Source organism: Nomascus leucogenys, chromosome 6, assembly GCF_006542625.1.
Source record: "Nomascus leucogenys isolate Asia chromosome 6, Asia_NLE_v1, whole genome shotgun sequence".
Lineage (NCBI taxonomy): Eukaryota > Metazoa > Chordata > Mammalia > Primates > Hylobatidae > Nomascus > Nomascus leucogenys.
In genome coordinates this window covers 84,153,919-84,174,491 of record NC_044386.1, presented here as the reverse complement: position 1 = coordinate 84,174,491, position 20,573 = coordinate 84,153,919, and the positions used below count along the sequence as shown (strand labels likewise).

At 50.7% G+C, this 20,573-nt stretch overlaps 1 protein-coding gene across 7 annotated transcripts in view; it reads right to left on the bottom strand.

Annotated features, from left to right (window-relative positions):
* The window catches only part of ANKDD1A (ankyrin repeat and death domain containing 1A), a 47,830-nt gene that overhangs the window by 19,580 nt on the left and 7,677 nt on the right, over positions 1–20,573 (bottom strand). The window contains exons 2-9 of one of the 7 annotated variants that reach the window (XM_030814552.1): positions 18,187–18,290; positions 16,607–16,705; positions 12,085–12,183; positions 7,880–7,984; positions 7,051–7,149; positions 2,848–2,946; positions 2,190–2,288; positions 576–650 (exon numbers count right to left, since the gene is read on the bottom strand). In XM_030814552.1, coding sequence (XP_030670412.1) covers positions 576–650; positions 2,190–2,288; positions 2,848–2,946; positions 7,051–7,149; positions 7,880–7,984; positions 12,085–12,183; positions 16,607–16,705; positions 18,187–18,290 — 779 coding nt within the window. Of the gene's footprint in view, positions 1–575; positions 651–2,189; positions 2,289–2,847; positions 2,947–7,050; positions 7,150–7,879; positions 7,985–12,084; positions 12,184–14,118; positions 14,204–16,606; positions 16,706–18,186; positions 18,291–20,573 lie in introns of those variants that run through there. The other 6 variants (XM_030814553.1, XM_030814554.1, XM_030814556.1 and 3 more) reach the window with 6 other exon arrangements.

The window sequence follows — 20,573 nt, the reverse complement described above, 5'->3', positions numbered from 1 at the left end:
CCCAGGTTGAAGTAATTCTCCTGCCCCAGCCTCCCGAGTAGCTGGGATTACAGGTGCCTGCCACTACGCCCAGCTAATTTTTGTATTTTTAGTAGAGACGGGGTTTCACCATGTTGGCCAGGCTGGTCTTGAACTCCTGATCTTGTGATCCACCTGTCTCGGCCTCCCAAAGTGCTGGGATTACAGGTGTGAGCCACCGCACCTGGCCAGGAGGTGGTTTTTAAAGAGGAAGACAAATAAGATTTGCCAATACAGAGCAAACTCCACCCAGCATGCACTGCCCAGCACAAGCTGGTCTTGGTGCATCCAAACAGGATCCTGGCAGGGCCAGAATGGAGGCTTGATCTTGGTGGGCCTCAAAGGGCTCTCTTTCAGTCAGAGCCCAACCTGGCCCAGTGATCACCTTGCACAAGGCACACACCAGGCAGGCCCCACTAGGGTGACCCACCACTGTCTCAGTTTGCCCAGGATTGAGGAGTTCTTGAGATATGGGACTTTCCATTTTAAAATCAGGACAGTATGGGGCAAACCAGGACTAGCTAGCCACCCTGCTAAAGTCCCAGCTGAGTGAGTACCTGGGGTGTGTGGGACTCAGTCCATCTCCCGGTGGGAAATGCAGTCACCGTGGGCTTGGCACCTCCTCCAAGACCCTGTGGATGACATTCTGAGAGGGGTGGGAGTGTTGAAATGGAACGTGGCCTCTGCCAGAAACCGCAAGCTGAGGCTGGAGCACAAGGCCTGGTGTGATGAGCAGCTCCAGCCCCCACCCAATGGCCACCCAGCTGGGTGCAACCTTCCCAGTCTCTTTTTTTTTTTTTTTCTTGAGACAGGGTCTCACTCTGTCGCCCAGGCTGGAGTACAGTAGTGCAATCATAGCTCACTGCAGCCTCAAACTCCAGGACTCGAGCAATCTTCCAGGTTTGGCCTCCCAAAGTGCTGTGTTACAGGCGTGAGCCACCTTGCCCAGCCTACTTTTCTTTTCAAAGCCAGTCAAATTAAGCAGTGGGGAAATAAATATTTTTTTGCATAACATTTTAATTCTCTGTTTTTGAACTGCCTGTGTATTTTTGCTATTATTATTTATATTGTATTATTTATTATTAATATTTTTGCTATACTATTGACATTTAGAACAAAGCAAGAATTCCAGAACCTGAAGCCATTCAACCAGCCAGAAAGGTTATTTTTCACTGATTCAAAAATAAAAAGCAAAGCAAAAACACAAACTCACTACCTAAAGAAAGGCCATAACCCCGCTTTCCAGGTCATAGAGGAGAATTTTTACTGGCGGAATTGATGACTACAATGAGGGGAGAGAGAAGAGGTTCATCCAGGGTCACACCCCAAGCCCCAGCTCTGTCAGGGGAAAAGCTTCATCAGTGGGTGGGAGCTCTGGAGTCAGGGGAAAAGGCTTTTGAGACTCAGCTTTGCCTCATACTAGCTTGTGACCCTGAGAAAGTGCCCTCAAAGCTCCAGTTTTCTCATCTGCAAAATGGGTGGAATTTTTCTGAGGTAACAGTTATGAAGGGGCTTTGTGAATGATCAAGAGCCCAACAAATAGAAGACACTAACAGGGCCGGGTGCAATGGCTCCCGCCTATAATCCCAACAATTTGGAAGGCTGAGGCAGGTGGATCACTTGAGGTCAGGAGTTCAAGACCAGCCTGGCCAACATGGTGAAACCCCGTCTCTACCCAAAAAATACAAAAATGATCCGGGGGTGGTGGCACACGCCTGTAGTCCCAGCCATTTGGGAGGCTGAGGCAGGAAAACTGCTTGAATCCAGGAGGCGGAGGTTACAGTGAGCCAAGATCACACCATTGCACTTCAGCCTGGGCAACAGAGTAAGACCCATCTCAAAAAAATAAAACAAACAAAAAAAAACACTAACAAGTGTTGAGGTGTTGGGCCCTATTATGTCCTGGGCACTGTGTTAGGTATTTAATCCTCACAACAATGTAAAAAAGTAAATGTCATTGCACTTTATAGTTGGGAAACAAGGCTCAGAGAGGTTAAGTAACTTGCTCCAGGTCACAGGGCTCAGCAGTGGAGAAGCCGAGATCAGAACCTGGCCTGCTGCCTTGAAGCCTCTCTTCACTCAGGGTTCAGGAATCACTGTGGCCGTTACTGCCAACACGGCTATGGCTCAGCAGCCAAGAGCAGACCGCAGTCTTGGGAGGGCCTGGCTACCTGGGTGAGGGCGTTCACAGTGCTCCCAGCCCTGAGGAGCAGCTGCACACAGTCAGGGTGGGACCCTCCAGCAGCCGCATGCAGGGCAGTCAGACCTTCCTGCAACACACAAGGAGAGCAATGAGGATGGTGGGGAGGCCCAGTGACCCCCAATCCCATGGTGAGAGGATGCCCCTTGTGCCTTGGCCCCAGGGCCCCTTGAGCTCTCCACTGCCCTGCCCCTGGGAACAATGAGCTTTCTTGTTTGTGATCCCATGAGCCCCACCCTTGAAGTCCTCACTTTGTGGAGCACACACATGGCATAGTCACTCCTGGCTCCACATCTCTGCTCATGTTCTGCCCCCGTCAGGCTGTCTCAGCCCCTCCCCTCTATTTCCTCCGCCTCCAGCAAGCCCTCCTTCACCATCCTGTCCATGGCGACATCTCCCTTCTTTGAACACACACTCTCTGTCTCACTTCTTTGGTGATGCATCATGCCAAGTGCCACCATTAAGCCTGGAGTTCAGTGCTGCCGCTTGTCTTTCCCTGGTGGGCTCTCGGTTCAAGATCATGCCCTCAGCCTCCTGGCTTTAGACTTCACCATGGACTGGTGAGGGTTCCTCGAAGGCAGAGAGCAAGCAAGGGTCACGCATCTCGCCATCCCCGGGTGGTGACTCACCGCATTCTGCTCCTCCAGGTCCAGCCCGATGTCCACAAGTCGCTGCAGCACAGCCATATGGCCCCGACCAGCAGCCAGATGAAGAGCCGTGTTCCCCTCCTGCAGGAAAAAGGGCTCCTGAGAGGCCAGCAGACCAGAGAGTCCCAGAATCACAGACCTGTGATGAGCTGCAGCCATGCACACTGGGTCAGTGCCACCCTGCTCCTGACAACTGGGCCAAAAACTATAACCAGGGGCAGATTCAAGGGCCAAGCCCTGGTCTTTCCTTATACTTCAAGGCAGGCACATTGCTTAAAAATTAAACAAATCCAATTCTACTTTCCACGTGCCCATCTGAAGCCAGTCCCTCCTCGGGTCCCCCAGATCTATCTCTTCTCACTGCTCAAGGCCCCAGCAACTCTCCCCCGAGCTCAGGCTGTTCCAGGCAGCTGCTTGGCTCAGTCACCTGCCTCCCTCAAATCTTTGCTTGAGACGTTAGTTTCTCATTGAGTAGCATGGCCTGCCCGGGCCACACTGAAACTACAAACACCACCTCCGTCCTCCAGAGCCTATTTTCGGGCCCTGCTTTTCCTTTCCCCACTGCACGGATCGCCTGCTAACACACTCTGTCACTGGCTGAGTGCTTAGTGTTTATTGTCTCTTTTTTTTTTTTTTTTTTTAATTTTACTTTAAGTTCTGGGATACATGTGCAGAACGTGCAGGTTTGTTACATAGGTAAACGTGTGCACTGGTGCTTTGCTGCACCCATCAACCCGTCACCTAGGTATTAAGCACTGCATGCATTAGCTATTTGTCCTGATGCTCTCCCTCCCTTTGCCCCCCCCAACAGGCCCTGGTGTGTGTTGTCCCCCTCCCTGTGTCCATGTGGTTCTCATTATTCAGCTCCCACTTATGAGGGAGACCATGCAGTGTTTGTTTTTCTGTTCCTGTGACAGTTTGCTGAAGATGATGGTTCCCAGCTTCATCCATGTCCCTGCAAAGGACACGATCTCATTCCTTTTTATGGCTGCATAGTATTCCATGGTGTGTATGTGCCACATTTTCTTTATCTATCGGTCTATCACTGATGGGCATTTGGGTTGGTTCCATGTGTCTGACCCTTCTTGCTAGAACATAAGCACCACAGGGGCATCTATTTTGTTCTCTGAAGTTTCCTTAAGTGCCTAGAATAGGGCCTGGGGCACATGGCCAACATTTGTTCAATGAGTCAATAATGTAGGAGGGTCTCCAGGTGATCATGTGGAAAGCCTGACATGTGTCCCTGGAACTTGAGGGCCAGAGGACTGGTAGTTGCTTTGCACTTGGAAAGTCTAAAGGTGACAGTGACATAGCCAAGAGAAGCAGCTGCATTGGGCAGGGCAGAGGGCGCAACGTACTTTGTATCAGAAGTGGCCCCTGCTGAGGTCAGCCTGCTTGGGGTTGTCCTTTAAAGGGATCCCCCTGCCGGGCACGGTGCCTCACACCTGTAATCCCAGCACTTTGGGAGGCTGAGGTGGGCAGATAGATAGCTTGAGCCCAGGAATTCCAGCCTGGGCAATATAGTGAGACTCCGTCTCTACAAAAAATACAAAAATTAGCCAGATGTGGTGGTGCGTGCCTGTAGTTCCAGATACTGGAGAGACTGAGGCAGGAGGATTGCTTGAGCATGGGAAGTTGAGGCTGCAATGAGCTGTGATTATGCCACTACACTCCAGCCTGGGCAACGGAGTAAGATCTTGTCTCAAAAAAAAAAAAATTGAATTCATCTAAAAATAATAAAATTTTAAAATAATGTTAAAAAGCCTTCAACAGCTTTGTTTTTCTCTCCTTGCCAGCTTCTCTGCAGCCTGTAGCCTGTAGGCTGGCTGCTGCGAGCCAGGACAAGTGGTGGGAAATGCAATCACAGCGTGAAATCTCTGTGTTCAGAGACACGCAGGAAGCAGGTGAACCATGAAGGGTCAAAACATGCCCCCAGTTAGCAGGGTGTAGAGACCATGCGGGGCTTTCTTCTTCCTTCTGGGTTATAAATATCCATGTCCTGCCATTTGAAGCTGCAAGTGGCACACATGGATGCCTGACAGGCACTCGCACTTCCCTGGGCAGGGCAGGGGGCTCAGAGACAGGAGAGCTGGGCAGAAGGCAGCCTTGGCATGGGCTCGGGGCCCTCTCCCCTCCACCTTGGGGATGTCCAGCATCTCCACTTCTGTGAGGTCTTGACAGAAGCACTTTGCCCTTCCAAGCAGAGTTAATAGCTCTCTCTGGGCTCTCAAAGCGCCCCTAGCATTCTAGAGTACACATGGAGTGACCTGTGTTGTCATTGACTCTAAGAGGCCTATCCCCCTTATCAGGCATTGAAAAACTTACTGTGCCCCCCTCCCCAGATGAAACTGAAAATGAAAACACTCCCATTCTGAAAACACAAAACTTAACAGGGGTATGCAATTTTAAAAGCTTCTTTGCAAAATTTCTGATTGCAAGATTCTGGAGAAGTTCATCAAAGCTGTATTTTGTCTTTCTCTGTTCTTGGTGCTCATGCTCTCCTCGGGCCCTGAGGTGTGATCATTTTGCCTCTTGGGTTAGCCAGTCCTGGCAGACACTGCCCTCCCCACTCTCTGTATGCCCAGTTCCTGGCCCAGTGCCTTGCACAGGGCAGGACCTGCTCAGCCCAAAAGGATGAGTATGGATGGACTCAGTGCAGAACCCAAGGTGGTCCAACCCAGGAGGCAGCCTGGCAAGGGGAGAAAGATAGCTTTATGCATTAGGATGCTGCTTCCAAATCCAGCTCTATCTGTGTCTTACTGTGTGACTCTGGGCATCAGTTTCCACAGCTGTAAAACGAGAAGGCTGAATTCAGACGCCTTCAAGTTCCAAAACCCTGCAGTGCATTTGTGTGTGAGCTCTCCATCACTTCATTATACACAGAACTCCCTCTATCCTGGCCAACCACATTTCCCAGAAGATTAATAATGGAGTTAATCTCTTTGTTGGAGGCATCATTTAGAATTTGCTGTAATGGGCCGGGCGCGGTGGCTCACGCTTGTAATCCCAGCACTTTGGGAGGCCGAGGCGGGCGGATCACGACGGGGTTTAGTAGAAACCCCGTCTCTACTAAAAATACAAAAAAAAAAAAAATTAGCCGGGCATGGTGGCGGGCGCCTGTAGGCCCAGCTACTCAGAGAGGCTGAGGCAGGAGAATGGCGTGAACCCAGGAGACGGAGCTTGCTGTGAGCCGAGATGGCGCCACTGCACTCCAGCCTGGCGTGACAGTCTCGCTCTGTCTCAAAAAAAAAAAAAAAAAAAAGAATTTGCTGTAACAGGCCGGGCATGATGGCTTACGCGTGTAATCCCAGCATTTTGGGAGGCTGAGGCAGGTGGATCGTGAGGTCAGGAGATCAAGACCATCCTGGCTAACACAGTGAAACCCCGTCTCTACTAAAAATACAAAAAAAATTAGCCAGGTGTGGTGGTGGGCGCCTATAGTCCCAGCTACTCGGGTGGCTGAGGCAGGAGAATGGTGTGAACCCAGGAGGTGGAGCTTGCAGTGAGCCGATACAGCGCCACTGCACTCCAGCCTGGGCAACAGAGCGAGACTCCGTCTCAAAAAAAAAAAAAAAAGAGAGAATTTGCTATGACATATTTTGCCTAATGATTCACAAGGGTCCAATGATAAGAGTCATTTGCAGGGTAGACCCTCCAGTCCCCGTCCCTTACCCCTTCTCAGATTGGTGAAATCTTGCTCATAAGCCCTGAATGATATGCTGCCTCCCCCATGCTCCCAACCTATTCCTGCCATAACCATAGTCGAGCAGATGTGTGGCTACCACCCCCTAACACTTCCCCACATCTGCCAACAACAGACAACCCCAGTAGATCACAGCCCTGCTCAACCCACTCCAGGCAGCACTACCAACCCTCCAGGTCCGCCACCCTGGCCAGCCACGTCAGATCAGAAATCCTTACTATGACTGTGGCACTGAGTTCCTCGAGTAAGAAACGGTGTCTTGGGCATCTTTATGCCACCAAACTGTAGCACAGGGCTGGCCCATTGCACATGCTGGTGAAGGGCCTGCTGGATGAACACTAAATACGCTCTCATCTTTGGGCCGCATGGCCTCCAGCACAAAACAATGGGAGTCGGACGTGGACACAGGTGAGGAGCCAGAGCCTGGAAGGTGGCAAGTTTTGCACCCTGGTCAGGATCCCAGAGCCTCACGGACACAGTACCTTGTCTTTGACACTGTGGTCACAGCCAGAGCCCACGAGGAAGTCCAGAGCATCCAGCTGCCCGTGCTCAGCTGCCCTGTGAAACGCCGTCCTCCCCAGCTGGCCAGGAGGAGAAGCGGTGTGAGCCTTCCTCACTCTGTCAGTGGGCATACCTGCCTCTGCCCACCTGGCCTCTGTTCCCCAACCACTCTGGCTTTGCAGTGGCCTCTCCTGCCCCAGACACTGTCCTCTCCCCTTGCCTCCCCACACTCTGCCTGGAAAGCCCAGACCCAACTTCCCAACAAGAGCCACTTGCTGGGGTCCCTCCCTGGCTGAAGCCCTTAGGTGGCTCCTTGCTGCCTAATGAATAAACAGATTCTTGAGGATGGGAGTTGAGATCGCCAGAGGGACCCCCAACCACCCATCAGACCTTCCCTCCTAAGATTCCAGTCCCTCAGAACTCACACGAGAGCCCTTTCCTGTCCCTAAAGCTCCCACAAGCCTCACTCTTCCATTTGGTGCCCCCTCCAACCCCTGATTTCCAATCTTACCCACAAATCCAGTTTATTTACAAAATGCCACCTCCTCCAGGAAGCAGAAGCAATGGCTTGCTTTTCTAACCCACCTAGTCCTTGATCTGGGCCTCTCTGCAGCAACTGACTATGTTCTGCTTGTGTTCTGCTCGTTTGTGCCCCAACACCTCTTCCCAACTAGCGGCTCCCCAGGCCAGGTGCAATATGCCCACAGATCAGAGGATGCACCCAAGGAATGTGGTAAGCCCAGTGGGCAAGAGTGGCCCCAGGAGCCCCGCGCCCAATGGGAATGATGAGTAGCCCTGAGGCTCTCTCACCTTGTCTACGTGGTCCAGGGCCACATCCTCCAGGTCCTCCATTATGAACGCCAGCACAGGCACATGGCCTTTCTGGGCTGCGCAGTGCAGTAAGGTCAGGCCATCCTGGAAACAAGTGCAGGAGGGTCCCTGCAGTCTGTGAAGGGAGGCCCTTTTCACACACTGCCAGTCTCCCAAACAGCGAGTGTTCGGGACCCAGAACACAGCCTCCCCATGGATACAACAACATAAATGATGAATGGACCCCAGGGATAACCCACTCTGCTGCCCACTTAGCCTCAGGGGGGCTGGCAGGAGTCGGGATGCCAAAATTCAAATGCCAGCTCCAGCACCCCTCAGCTCTGGAGTCTCGGGCCAGTTACCTCCCCCTCTCTGAGCCTCCACTTTCACACAGGACAAACTAGCATCATAATCCGTGACCACTTCAGCAGGGGTTGAGAGGACTGGACCTACAGGAAAAGTATTTTATCAACTGAAAATTAATTCAAACATGTATGGTGAGGTCGTATAGCACTAGTAGCCTCCAGAACAGTTAAGAAGGTTCTAGATATCTGCCTCCCTTGATACAGCTGCTAATGAAGAAGCAGGTGACCAAGTGACCAGTGTATGTCACTAGGAAGTGACCTCCTCACCTTCTAGGGCAGATTAAGAGCAGATGTGGTCTGCAGGGAGTAGAGGGAAGTGGCCTGGGTTGGGGGTGGACAGGAAGAAGGTCTCTGGGGCCTAGAAGCAAAAGGAGGGAGACTTGCAAATACTATGTTTATGCCCCAGAGCTTCTACTCCTGCCTTGTATTAAGGTCAGATTATTTGAAGTCCTGTTTGCAATCCATCAGTGGGTCATAAAAATCAGTAGAACGGTGTTTTACATCTTGACAGTGGTCAAATCTCAGTGAATATAAATTTTCAATATGTGTATTTCTTTTTTTTTTTTTTTTTTGATTCGGAGTCTCACTCTGTCTCCCAGGCTAGAGTGCAGTGGCACGATCTCGGCTCACTGCAACCTCCACCTCCTGGGTTCAAGCAATTCTCCTGCTTCAGCCTCCCGAGTAGCTGGGATTACAGGCAGCCACCACCACGCCTGGCTAATTTTTTGTATTTTTAGTAGAGACGGGGTTTCACCATGTTGCCTGGGCTGGTTTCGAACTCCCGAACTCAGGCAATCTGCCTGCCTCGGCCTCCCGAAGTGCTGGGATTACAGGCATGAGCCACCATGCCCGGCCCAATGTGTGTATTTCATGTTGGTATCATGGACCCCTTGATATGAAGGGATGAGAAGGGCACTTCCCTCTTGTGTTCTTCCCAAATTCCATAGCCCTGGACTGATGATTTTCATGAGGAAAACATGAGACAAACCCAAATTGAAGGACATTCCACAAAATACTTGGCTACTAGTCTCCAAAAGGGTTAAGGTCATGGAAAACAAGGAAAAACGAAGAAATCATCACAAGATTGGAAGAGACTAAGGAGACAAAATGACTAAAGCATTATAGAATATTAATGGAAAAACTGCTGAAATCTTATTGTAGTCTATAGTTTAGTAAAACTGTAAATATCACCAATGCCTGGCAAGGTAGAGCTACATAAACAGCAGGGAAAGCAGAAAGCTTCAGGGCAGAAGCAGGACTGGGCCTGTGGCATCTACAGGTAGGATGAATCCCTTTGGGGATGACCTTGAACAAGAGGTTGAAAGGAAGAGTGGGGTCTATCATTTGCAAAGCTGGCTGCATCTATTCGTCCTGCCCTTGGAAGCACACCCCAGGATCGTGCTACTCTTCTCACTGAGAATCTACACTGGTCCTGTGATGGGCTTTTGAATGTAATGGAGGTGATACCACGTGGCTTTCCAGCCTTGTCCTCTAGAGCCCTTGCCAATTCTGCTCTGGCTCTTTTGCTGTCCTGAGGCAGACACATAAGGAAGTCTAGGCTGAACTCCCTAAGGATCAGTGGCCACCTGGAGAAACCAGCCGCACCATCCCAGACGTTCCAACCCTTACTGCAGAGGCTCCCGACATGTGAGTGAGACCCTCCAGGGCCAGCCAGCCCCCAGCCCACCCACCTGCTGACTGCAGCCTCATAGGTGAGCCCAGGCAAGGCCACAGGAACTGCCCGCCAACCACAGAATTGTGGAAAATAATATATCATTACTTTCAGATTCATTACTTTTAAATTTTAGAGTGATTTCTTGCCAAAAACAGAAATCGAATATAGAGGGGATCTGCTTAACTAGAAGAGTCCATGACTCAGAACCTCACCCTCCATATACACCTAAGACCCCGCCTCCCTCATTCTAGAACATGGAGGCTTATTCACAACTCTATTTATAGTATACTGCATCAAGACAGCACTGGATTCCCCAGAGCCACTGAGCCCTTCCAAGCCCAAGCCAGGCCAGGCTGGCAGGACCAGACAGCAGAACCCTAAGCTTGAACCTAGGTGTATTCACAGGGCGCCCTCCTGCTGGCCCCTCCCTCCCACACTCCAGCTCACATCTTGTGACTCACCACATAGGGGCATGGTTCTCTGGGATGGATTTTCCAACCCAAATGCTTTCAGGCACTCCCACTACTGCCAACAGGATCCTAACAATGGCATGAGACAGACCTCTTCTGTGCCACAACCCTTTTACATCTGGTGAAGCCTATAGACCTCTTCTCAGAATATTTACTTAAATGCAAAACAAAAATTATACAGGAAAAAAATTAATCAAATACACAGGCTTACAATGGCGTATTAGTTTCCTATTGCTGCTATAACAAATTACCATAAGCTTCATGGCATAAAAGAGCACAAATTTATTATTTTACAAAACTGGAGGTCAGAAGTCTAAATTGGGTTGGCAATGCTGTGTTTCTTCTGGAAGCTCTTGGGGAAAATCCGCTTCCTGGCCTTTTCCAGCTTCTAGAAGCTGCCTGAATTTCTTGGCTAGTGGCTCCCATCACTCCAGCCCTGCCTCCTTCATCACACCTCATACACATCACATCACACCCAACAAATTCCTATTGGCGTGTTAGGTTCTGGGGGGTTCAGAGGTTCTAGGGATTAGGATATGGACATCTTTGGGGTGCCATTATTCTGCCTACCATAAAAGGAAACCAACTATATTGAAATTAAGTTATCAAAATATTACAAACCAAGTTTTCAATCTAGTAACATATGTGCTTCCTTACTGACCCATTAAACAACAAGATCTAGTGAAGGATCTAATCACTGCCATAATTTCAATGTAATGATAAGTATAAGGAGTATTTTAAGATAACTGCAAAAACTTTCATGTGATATGAAAATAGCTACATTTTCTATTAGTGACAAAGTCACAAGTACTAATATTACCTACATTCATGATTGAAAAAATGCTAATTAGCCGGGCGTGGTGGCATGCGCCTATAGTCCCAGCTACTCTGGGGGCTGAGGCAAGAGAATTGCTTGAACCCAGTAGGCGGAGGTTGCAGTGAGCTGAGATCACGCCACTGCACTCCAGCCTGGGTGACACAGCAAGACTCCATCTCGAAAGAAAGAAGGAAAGGAAGGAAGGAAGGAAGGAAGGAAGGAAGGAAGGAAGGAGGGAAGGAAGGAGGGAAGGAAAGAAAGAAAGAAATGCTAAATTTTCAAGAAGTTAGCCAAAATAAATATGCACTTTTTTCCAATCCAAGTTCATAGGTCCTCTGAATTTTCTCCAAGAACCCATGTGAGAACTCCTGGCTGAGGGATTTGGCCCAGAAATGTTTACATTTTCCTATGGGCCACTGACACCCTAAAAGGTGAGACACCAGTGGAGGAATTCCGGGCACTCTCACTTGCTGGGGCCCTGCTCCCTCAAATCCCAGTGCAGGCTGATAGAGAAACTCGCCCACCATACCACACTTGGTAAATGATGCCTTGCTCCTTTCACCCCACTGCACTGAGCACAAGGGGTGCAGGGCCTGGCAGGAGGGTGGAGGAGACCTCACCTCCTTCTCATTTAATTTTCCTAACTACCCTCTGAGGGAGTTACTTTGATTTCTGTCTTGTAAATAAGGAGGCCAGCTAGAGGGCTGGGAACTCTCCCAACTCACCGAATAGTAAAGGGAGGTGGGGGAGATCAGATGAAAGAGGGACAGGCAGAGGCAGGAGGGGCAAGCAGGGGTGGGGGACAGAGGTCGGGGGAGACCTGTGCATCCAGGGCCGGGGGAGCTGAGGGGACAGGGGTCTACCAGCTGAGGCCTTACCTTGCTCTCACAGTGGATCTTGGCCCCTGAGTTTACCAAGATCTGGAGGATTCGTAAGTGGCCGAACCAGGCAGACAGGAGAAGCGCGTTCATCCCAAACTAGGGGAGAGGACATAGAGGAGGTGAGAAGAATGTGGGAAGGCAGGGCTGTGCCAGCCAGGCCCTGTGCCTTATGACTAAACCATACAACCAGAAGGAACTATAAGTGCCACTTAGTCCAGGGAGCTCCAAGCTTTAGGAATTTAAAGACCAAGATTTTTTTTTTTAAATAGAGGCTGATGTACTGTTGCAAACTTTTTAAATTTATTTTTTGCTAAATGAAACTTAAAAATAAAACAGCTGCCGGCCAGGCTTGGTGGCTCACGCCTGTAATCCCAGCACTTTGGGAGGCTGAGGCAGGAGGATCACATGAGGTCAGGAGTTCAAGACCAGCCTGGCCAATATGATGAAACCCCGTCTCTACGAAAAATACAAAAATTAGCCAAGCGTGGTGGTGGGCACCTGTAATCCCAGCTACTTGGGAGGTTGAGGCAGGAGAATCACTTGAACCCAGGAGGCGGAGGTTGCAGTGAGGTGAGATCGCGCCACTGCACTCCAGCCTGAGCGACAGAGTGAGACTTCGTCCCAAAACAAACAAAAACCCAGCTGCCATTTACTCTCATCATCATTTCATAAAGAAAGACCATTTTAAAAGAAAAAATTTGTAAGGAACCAATCTTAGAATATATTCTTGACAAATAAAGCTTCATAACTGGGCGTGGTGGTTCACACCTGTAATCCCAACACTCTGAGATGAGGATCATTTGAGCCCAGGAGTTTGAAACCAGACTGGGCAAAATAGGGGGACCCCATCTCTACAGACATTTTCTTAAAAATAAGCCAGGCATGGAGGCACACTCCTGTGGTCCCAGCTACTCAGGAGGCTGAGGTGGGAGGATCACTTGAGCCCAGGAGGTAGAGGCTGCAATGAGCTGTGATCGCACCACTGCACTCCAGCCTTGGTGACAGAGTGAAACCCTGTCTCAAAAACAAACAAACAAACAAAGATAAAAAACAAATGTAGCTTCATGAAAAATACATCGTCCCTGTTTTCTGATTTGCTATGACTGGTGAAGACCTTATCCTGGACTGGTGTTTAAGAATGGACTGTTTAAATCTCCCACAGAGGCTGGGTATGGTGGCTCATGCCTGTAATCTCAACACTTTGGGAGGGACCAAGGTGGGAGGATCGCTTGAGCCCAGGAGTTCAAGACCAGCCTGGGCAATATAATGAGACCTGTCTCTATAAAAAAAATAATTAGCTGGGCATGGTGGTACGTGCCTGTAGTCCCAGCTACTTGAGAGACTCAAATGAGAGGATCATTTGAACCCAGGAGGCAAAGGTTATGGTGAGCCAAAATTGTACCACTGCACTCCAGCCTGGGCGATGGAGTGAGAGCCTGTCTCAAAAATAAATAAATAAATAAATATCCCATAGAATATCTTCAAGGCAGATAGCTTGTCTTCAGCACCACACCACCTTACGAGACATCCCTGCGCAGTCAAACACTGGCTTCTGTTAGAAATGCCTCCTCGAGCTCTATTGAAATCTGCACTCCTGCAATTTCCATCCCACCAACTCTTGGAGCAACTGAAAACATGTCTATGCCTCCACTCAGGGCAGCCCCACGCCTGTTTGCAGGGTGCTCTTCCTCCACATCTGCACCGTGCTCCAGGGTTCCGAGTCCCTTCACTGACCTCCACTGCAGTAGGGGTCTGCACTTCCCCCACCTCCCTGGAGTGTTTTCTTCTCTGTGAAGAGCAACCCCAGGCCTCCAAACTCAGCTCCGGGGATACATCAAGAGCCATCCAGATCCTGGGAATGGTTTTTTGCAGTGCCTCCTTGGGTGTGGCTCCACCAGGAGCCTTTGTGAGGGTACCAACAAAAGAGGTCTTAGAGGCTGGCACCAGAATTCCTCTTAGGGAGGGAACTGTGTTTGGGTAAAAGCCTTGACAAAGGGTTGAGGCAAAAGGTGAAACTCAGAGGGAACTCACTGATTAGCAGGCTCCCGAGCATCCAAAGAGAGTTGCACTGCTTTGCTTTAGAAACAGGCGGGAATCTGGAGGCAGGAGCGGGGTGGTGCAAACAAGGACAGCACTGGAGAGAGGAGGGAAGCAGAGCCTGGGGCCAAGGCAAGGAAAGGACCAAGGGCCTTTAAAGAACAGAATGTCAAAGAGGAGTTTTTAGGATTTTTACATTGTTTTCATGTGTAATGTAGGTCTCCTCTATTTCCCAGTTTGGAAAACCACACCACAAGCCTTCTGTGAATGGAGTCCCTGGAAACTGGGGAGAGGTACCATGTTTGGGATGACGCCAGGGTAGAGTCAAAGGACTATTTGCAAAATTTCAAGAGAACGCCAAAAGTTAACCAGAAGCTGGAAGCAAGAGCCAGCAGGGACCACAAGCATTTAAGTTCTTTCTCATGAAATCCTACGGAAGGTGTTGGACCTCGTATAGAGCCTTAAATGAGGGTCTATCATCCAAGATGGGGGCAAATTTTTTTAATTAAAAATTATCAAACAAAACAAAAAACAAATGAGGGTCTACAGCTGGCCTTAACTAGAGCCAAAGAGGCCAGGAGACCCGGCACTGGTTCAGAGCTCAGCGCCTGGTAGAGTATCAGCAACTGTGGGCTGGCTGCAGGAGGAAAGAAAAAGAACAAGCACGGGCAGAGTCCAGAGGAAGGAGTCCACAGGCGCTCGGGAATAAAAAGGGTGAAGGCTCAGGACTGGGGGAGGGAGAGCCAGGGGAGCCAGAGCCTCCTGACAGTGGGGACCCCCGGGATGTGTCACAGTCCTATACCAGCTTTCCCCACATACGTAGTTCCTAGGAACTGTCCAGGCCAGAGTCCTGTGGCATATCACTAGAGACTTTCCTCCAACAACAGGATTTCCCTTCTCCAGTATTTCCCAAACCACGTTACTACGGCAGGCAAGCCCACCAGGCTGTCTTATTTTTCAAAAGGTTACTTATTGCCATTTGCAAAAGAAACAGAGAGGATTCTTTCTTTTTTTTTTTTTTTTTTTTTGAGACGGAGTCTCGCTTTGTCACCCAGGTTGGAGTGCAGTGCTGCAATCTTGGCTCACGGCAACCTCCGTCTCCCAGGTTCCAGCAATTCTCCTGCCTCAGCCTCCCCCGTAGCTGGGATCACAGGTGTGCGCCACCACACCCAGCAAATTTTTGTATTTTTAGTAGAGACTGGGTTTCAACATGTTGGCCAGGCTGGTCTCAAACTCCTGACCTCAGATGATCCTCCTGCCTCGGCCTCCCAAAGTGCTGGGATTACTGGTGTGAGCCACCGTGCCCGGCCAACACGGAGGATTTCTAAAAGGGTCCCCTCTTACTGTTCTTCCTCATAGTTTCTTTTCTCATTAAAGCCCCGAAGGAAGAAGTAACAGCACAGTGGTGATAGTGGGGGTCTTTGTGGGTATAAAGAGTTGATGCAAAAGGCTCTAGTGTTTTACCGGGGATCTCAGACTAAGGATCCTAGACGTTCTGCTCCTAAAGGCATCCCTAAATGAGGCCTAAGCAGGTACAGGGAGGAGACAGGACTGGGGAATGGGGAGGTACGGGTTGCTGCCTCACCTCAACCCTAACTAGTAATCAAGCCCCCCATAGTGAGGCCTGGGAGCAAAGAGAAGCCGGAACAAAGAAAATTGTTTTCATGGACAACCAAGTCGCTGCACAGAAGTTTATGGTTTTTTTATTTTAAAATTTTTATCTATTTATTTATTTAGACACCAGGTTATGAGACTGGCTAATTTTTGTATTTTTTGGTAGAGACGGAGTTTCGCCATATTGCCCAGGCTCGTCCCAAACTCCCAGGATCAAGTGATCCACCCACTTGGCCTCCCAAAGTGCTGAGATTACAGGCGTGAGCCATTGTGCCCAGGTGCTTTAATTTAAATGTAGACAAAGCCATAAGTGTATCCCTTTCAAATGTCATTATTAGATTCAGCCTTTTTCCCAAATCTGTAGAGATAATTTTACAGACCCCATTACTCATCAGTGCTCTCTCTCAGCAACACACTGCCTGCCAATTGGTTAACTAAGACTATTATTAGTCTTTATCCAAGACTTTGATTGAAGTGTTAGCCAGGGCAGAGCCCTGTGGCATATCATGAGAGACTTTCCTCCTGGTGCTTTTGCTAATCAGGCCTCTATCAATCCACCCAATTATCTGTTCTACAGCCCTCTCCCTGTTCACATGGTATCATGAGGGACTGAAAAGACTCTCTGAGAACTGAAAGACCCTTGAAAGTGGAGAGCTCTTCATTACTGTTGAGGAGGAAAACGGAATCAGTGCAGTGTCCCTGGCGCCTGAAGCCTTTGACTCCCTGCCACCCTCCACCTGAATGTCTGCATATTAGCAGCAATCTCGTCAACCGGCTCATAGACCCAGAGAGATCTCCAGTGCCCCACCCTGAGACAGACAGACAGACAGACACGTACACACAGACATGCCTCTGTGAGGGCCCCTACCGCATCCTCCTCGTCCACAGCAGCCTCGTGCTCCAGAAGCAGACGCACAGCCTGCTCGTGCCCTGCACCTGCAGCCCAGTGCAGGGCCACCCTGCCCACCTGCCCGGAGGGAGATGACACTTGTCAGGTGCCGCTGCCACCTGGCTGCCTGGACCACCTCCCACACCCTCCCCCAGGACAGCTGGTCTGCAGGCTGGAAGGGTCTTTGCTGGCTCTGGTCCCCAGCTGGCAGGGGACCCAGCTCCATTCTGCCACATGCTCCTCTCCTACATGGCAGCCAGCGCCAACATAGTAAAATGACTGGACGCATCTGTCCCCATCTAAAACTCTTCACAGTTTCTCATGGCTCTCAGGATAAACTCCTAACCTTGGGGATGATGAGGCGCTGCATGGTCTGGCACTGCCCACCACTGCTTCTCAGAAATGGCAAGCAGCTTCCCACCTCTAGGCCTTTTCCTGCTGTTCCCCCTGCTGGAAAGCCCCATGTGGCCAAGGATTGTCCTCCAAGTCCCTGAGAGGCACTGGAGTGCCTGGGTTCTGTCCCCTTCCTTCTCTCAGAATGGGGCTGAAGGGGCCTGACCCACCACCTCATTCTCAGACCACCTTGGCAGTTCATAATGTTATCCAAGTAGGCCTGGGGGAAGCTGGCCTGTGGCCCCTGTGCCCACTTCTCCCTTCTGTAGTTTTCAGCTTATGAGGTGACAATGAAAGGAAGCACTAGTTTTCTCTGTGGTCTCAGGCAAGCCACATCCCCTCTCTGGAGCCCAGCTGCTCCTTCCTTCCTCAGGGCTTCTGCCCATACTGTTCCCTCTGCCTGGAATACTGTCCTTCTCCTGGCTCCCCAAAAATGCCACTTCCGGCAGGGTGAGGTGGCCCATGCCTGTAATCCCAGCACTTTGGGAGGCTGAGGTGGGAGGATAGCTTGAGTCCAGGAGTTTGAGACCAGCCTGGGCAACATAGCAAGACCCCTATCTCTAGAAAAAATACAAAAATTAGCCTGGCATGGTGGTGCACGCCTGTAGTCTCAGCTACTCAGGAGGTTGAGATGGGAGGATCAACAGGGCCCAGGAAGGTCAAGGCTACAGTGAGCTGTGATTGCTCCACTGCACTCCAGCCTGAGTGATATGAGGTCCTGTCTCAAAAAAAAAAAAAGAAAGAAGAAAAGCCGACCCTCCTGCACACACTTTTATGACAACTTATCACAGAGGGAATGAATTGTTTGTGGGATGCTTTGTATAATGTCTGTCCTCCTCTTTTGCCCATCTGCCAGCTTCTGGCTGCTGACTTTTGACCCTGGCCCTCCTGGCTCTAACCTCTCAGATGGGTCCCAGAAGTTAAGAGTTTGACCTCTGGAATTGCCCAAGCCTGGCTTGGCATCCTGACCCTTACCTTGGGTGGGGGCCCAACCACTCTAAGCCTCAGATTCCTCGAGACAATGCAGGCCATGAGGACAGAGTCTCCCTCCAAGTTTACACATGCAAATGCACCTGCCTCTAGCTCAGATAAACTGTTCCCCCTGTGTACTGGCATTATCCTGACACTATCCCAGGTGCCCCGATTCAGAGAAGCCCATTACGCACGTGGTTTCTGGCCCTGGTGTTAACCCTCCTCCCAATCAGCTCCTGCATCCTGCTGACGTTGTTCTGGCGGGCGGCCTCGTGGAGCTGCCTCTCCAGAGGAAGCACTGAGGGGAGAAAATGGGGTGCAGGATGAGGGGGAGGATCCCCCACACTGCAGACAGGAGAGGTAAACAACCCATTCCCACTCCTGAACATTTCTGGGGCAGGGGTCTTTCAGCTAGGAATGGGGGCAGAGTGGCACAGCCCTCCTCCCTCTCAAGGTCAGGGTCCTCCCCAAACAGGCTGCTCTTCCTCATTAACTCACCCCACAGCCACGCAACCAGGATGTGGTGAAACCCCGAAGATGGAAGAGCAGGGCGAAGCCATTTGCAGCAACCTAAATGTGTGCCCCATTATCCAAGTTTCATGTACCCTCCCAAGAGCTGCTCTTGGGGAAGGAAATGAAATTAACTCCCTCTGGAGTCAGTAACCACCTTTTCCACGGCTCAGTCTAGTGTAGAAAACAGCCAGGATTTACTGAGCCACCTACTGCGTGCCAGCGCCGGGTGAGGCCAGAGGCATGTTTACCCCACTCCTGTACCTTCCATCTCCTTGCTCCTCAACCCCTTCTTCCAACCCCTCTGTTGCCCAGGCTGGAGTGCAGTAGCATGATCTCGTCTCACTGCAACCTCCGCCTCCCAGGTTCAAGCAATTCTCCCACCTCAGCCTCCTCAGTAGCTGGGATTACAAGCATGTGTCACCACACCTGGTTAAAATTTTTGTATATTTGGTAGAGACAGGGTTTCACCAGGTTGGCCAGGCTGGTCCTCAACTCCTGACCCCAAGTGATCCACCTGCCTCGGCCTCCCAAAATGCTGGGATTATGGGCGTGAGCCACAGCGCCCAGCCTCTTCCAACCCCTCTTGCCCAAATCCTAACCAGCTTCCACCTGCCCACACTGAGGCCACCCTGATTTTCCTTCTCGGTGGTCTCTCTCTTCTCTGTGCTCCTCTCATCCCCATTGCTGCACCTTTAGCACAGTCTCAGATTAAAGAGAACCTCAGAGCTCCCCCTGCCAACCCCGGTCACACACACCTGTGGGCTCAGGGTCAGACTGCAGGTTAGTGTCTGAGCCAGGAGGACCCAGAGCCAGATGATCCCCACCAGAGCCCCGTGCTGCCGGCATCCTGATGGCTCTTGATTGTGAGGATGTCTAGTCTCCATGGCTAGACTCCAAGCATTTTGGAGGCCCTGGCCACACTTGACTCTTCCTGATCCACCCCCAGCTCACAGCAGACCCAAAGGTGGGCACAGGAGGAACCCACAAAACTGCTTTTGAGCCAGGCATGGTGGCTCATGCATGCAATCCCAGCACTTTGGGAGGCAAAGGCAGGAGGATGGCTTGAAGCCAGGAGTTCGAGACCAGCCTGGGCTAAAAAGCAAAACTTCTATCTCTACAAAAAGGTTTTAAAAAAAAATTAGCCAGGTGTGGTGGCACATGCCTGTAGTCCCGGCTACTCAGGAGGCTAAGGCAAGAGGATAATGACCACACCACCACCACCACCACCACCATCACCATCATCATCACTATTATTCCTCCAAGGCAAAGGGTCAAATTCTGGTAGCCAAAGAGAGCCGCCACTTCAGATGTGAGCTTACAGAGGCCTGGGTTCTAGTACCTGCCCTGCCACTTTCCAGCAGCAGGATCCTGGGCTAGTCACATCCCCCTTGTAGGTCTGTTTCTTCCATTGTAAAACTGGGGGAGGGTGAAGAAAGAGATCTGTATAGGTCCCTTCCTGTCTGGCACCCTCTATCTTACATGCAGCTTAGGGGGATTGGCCTGGTTTGTATTGGCAAACAGCCAGGAGTCCCAACGGGAAGCCAGCAGACACTGCATAGGGCCAGGCCAGAGAAGGTTAAGTTAGAATGAAATCAAGTCCAGTCTCATCTCTTCCATCCACCTCCCACCCGGCACCCTCTTTCTGGACACATACAATACCCACTGAGCTGTCTGAGCCTTTGCCCATGCTGGGTCCTCTGAATTCTCCCAGAATTCTCTGCCACACAGTCCAATGCTCCATTGCTACACATTCTTCGCAGGCCCACTCAAGTGATCCCCTGCCCCAGGCAGAACCATGTACCTAATCTTGATTGAGCATTCCCACCCCCAACACATCCCTCAGCTGAGTAGATGCAGTGTGCCAGCATTTTTGACACTATAGGTCTCAAAGGAATCCAGTGAGCTGCACTATGCGCATTTGAGGGAGAGCCCCGGGATTCAGCTGTTAGGATTCAGCCAGGGCTGCAGGATCAAGGACTCACAGTGCAGACACCGACACAATCCTTCTCTCTCCTCTCCCAGACAGTGCAGCCAAAGCTGCCCCAGGCCAGCTGATGCCCACACAGAC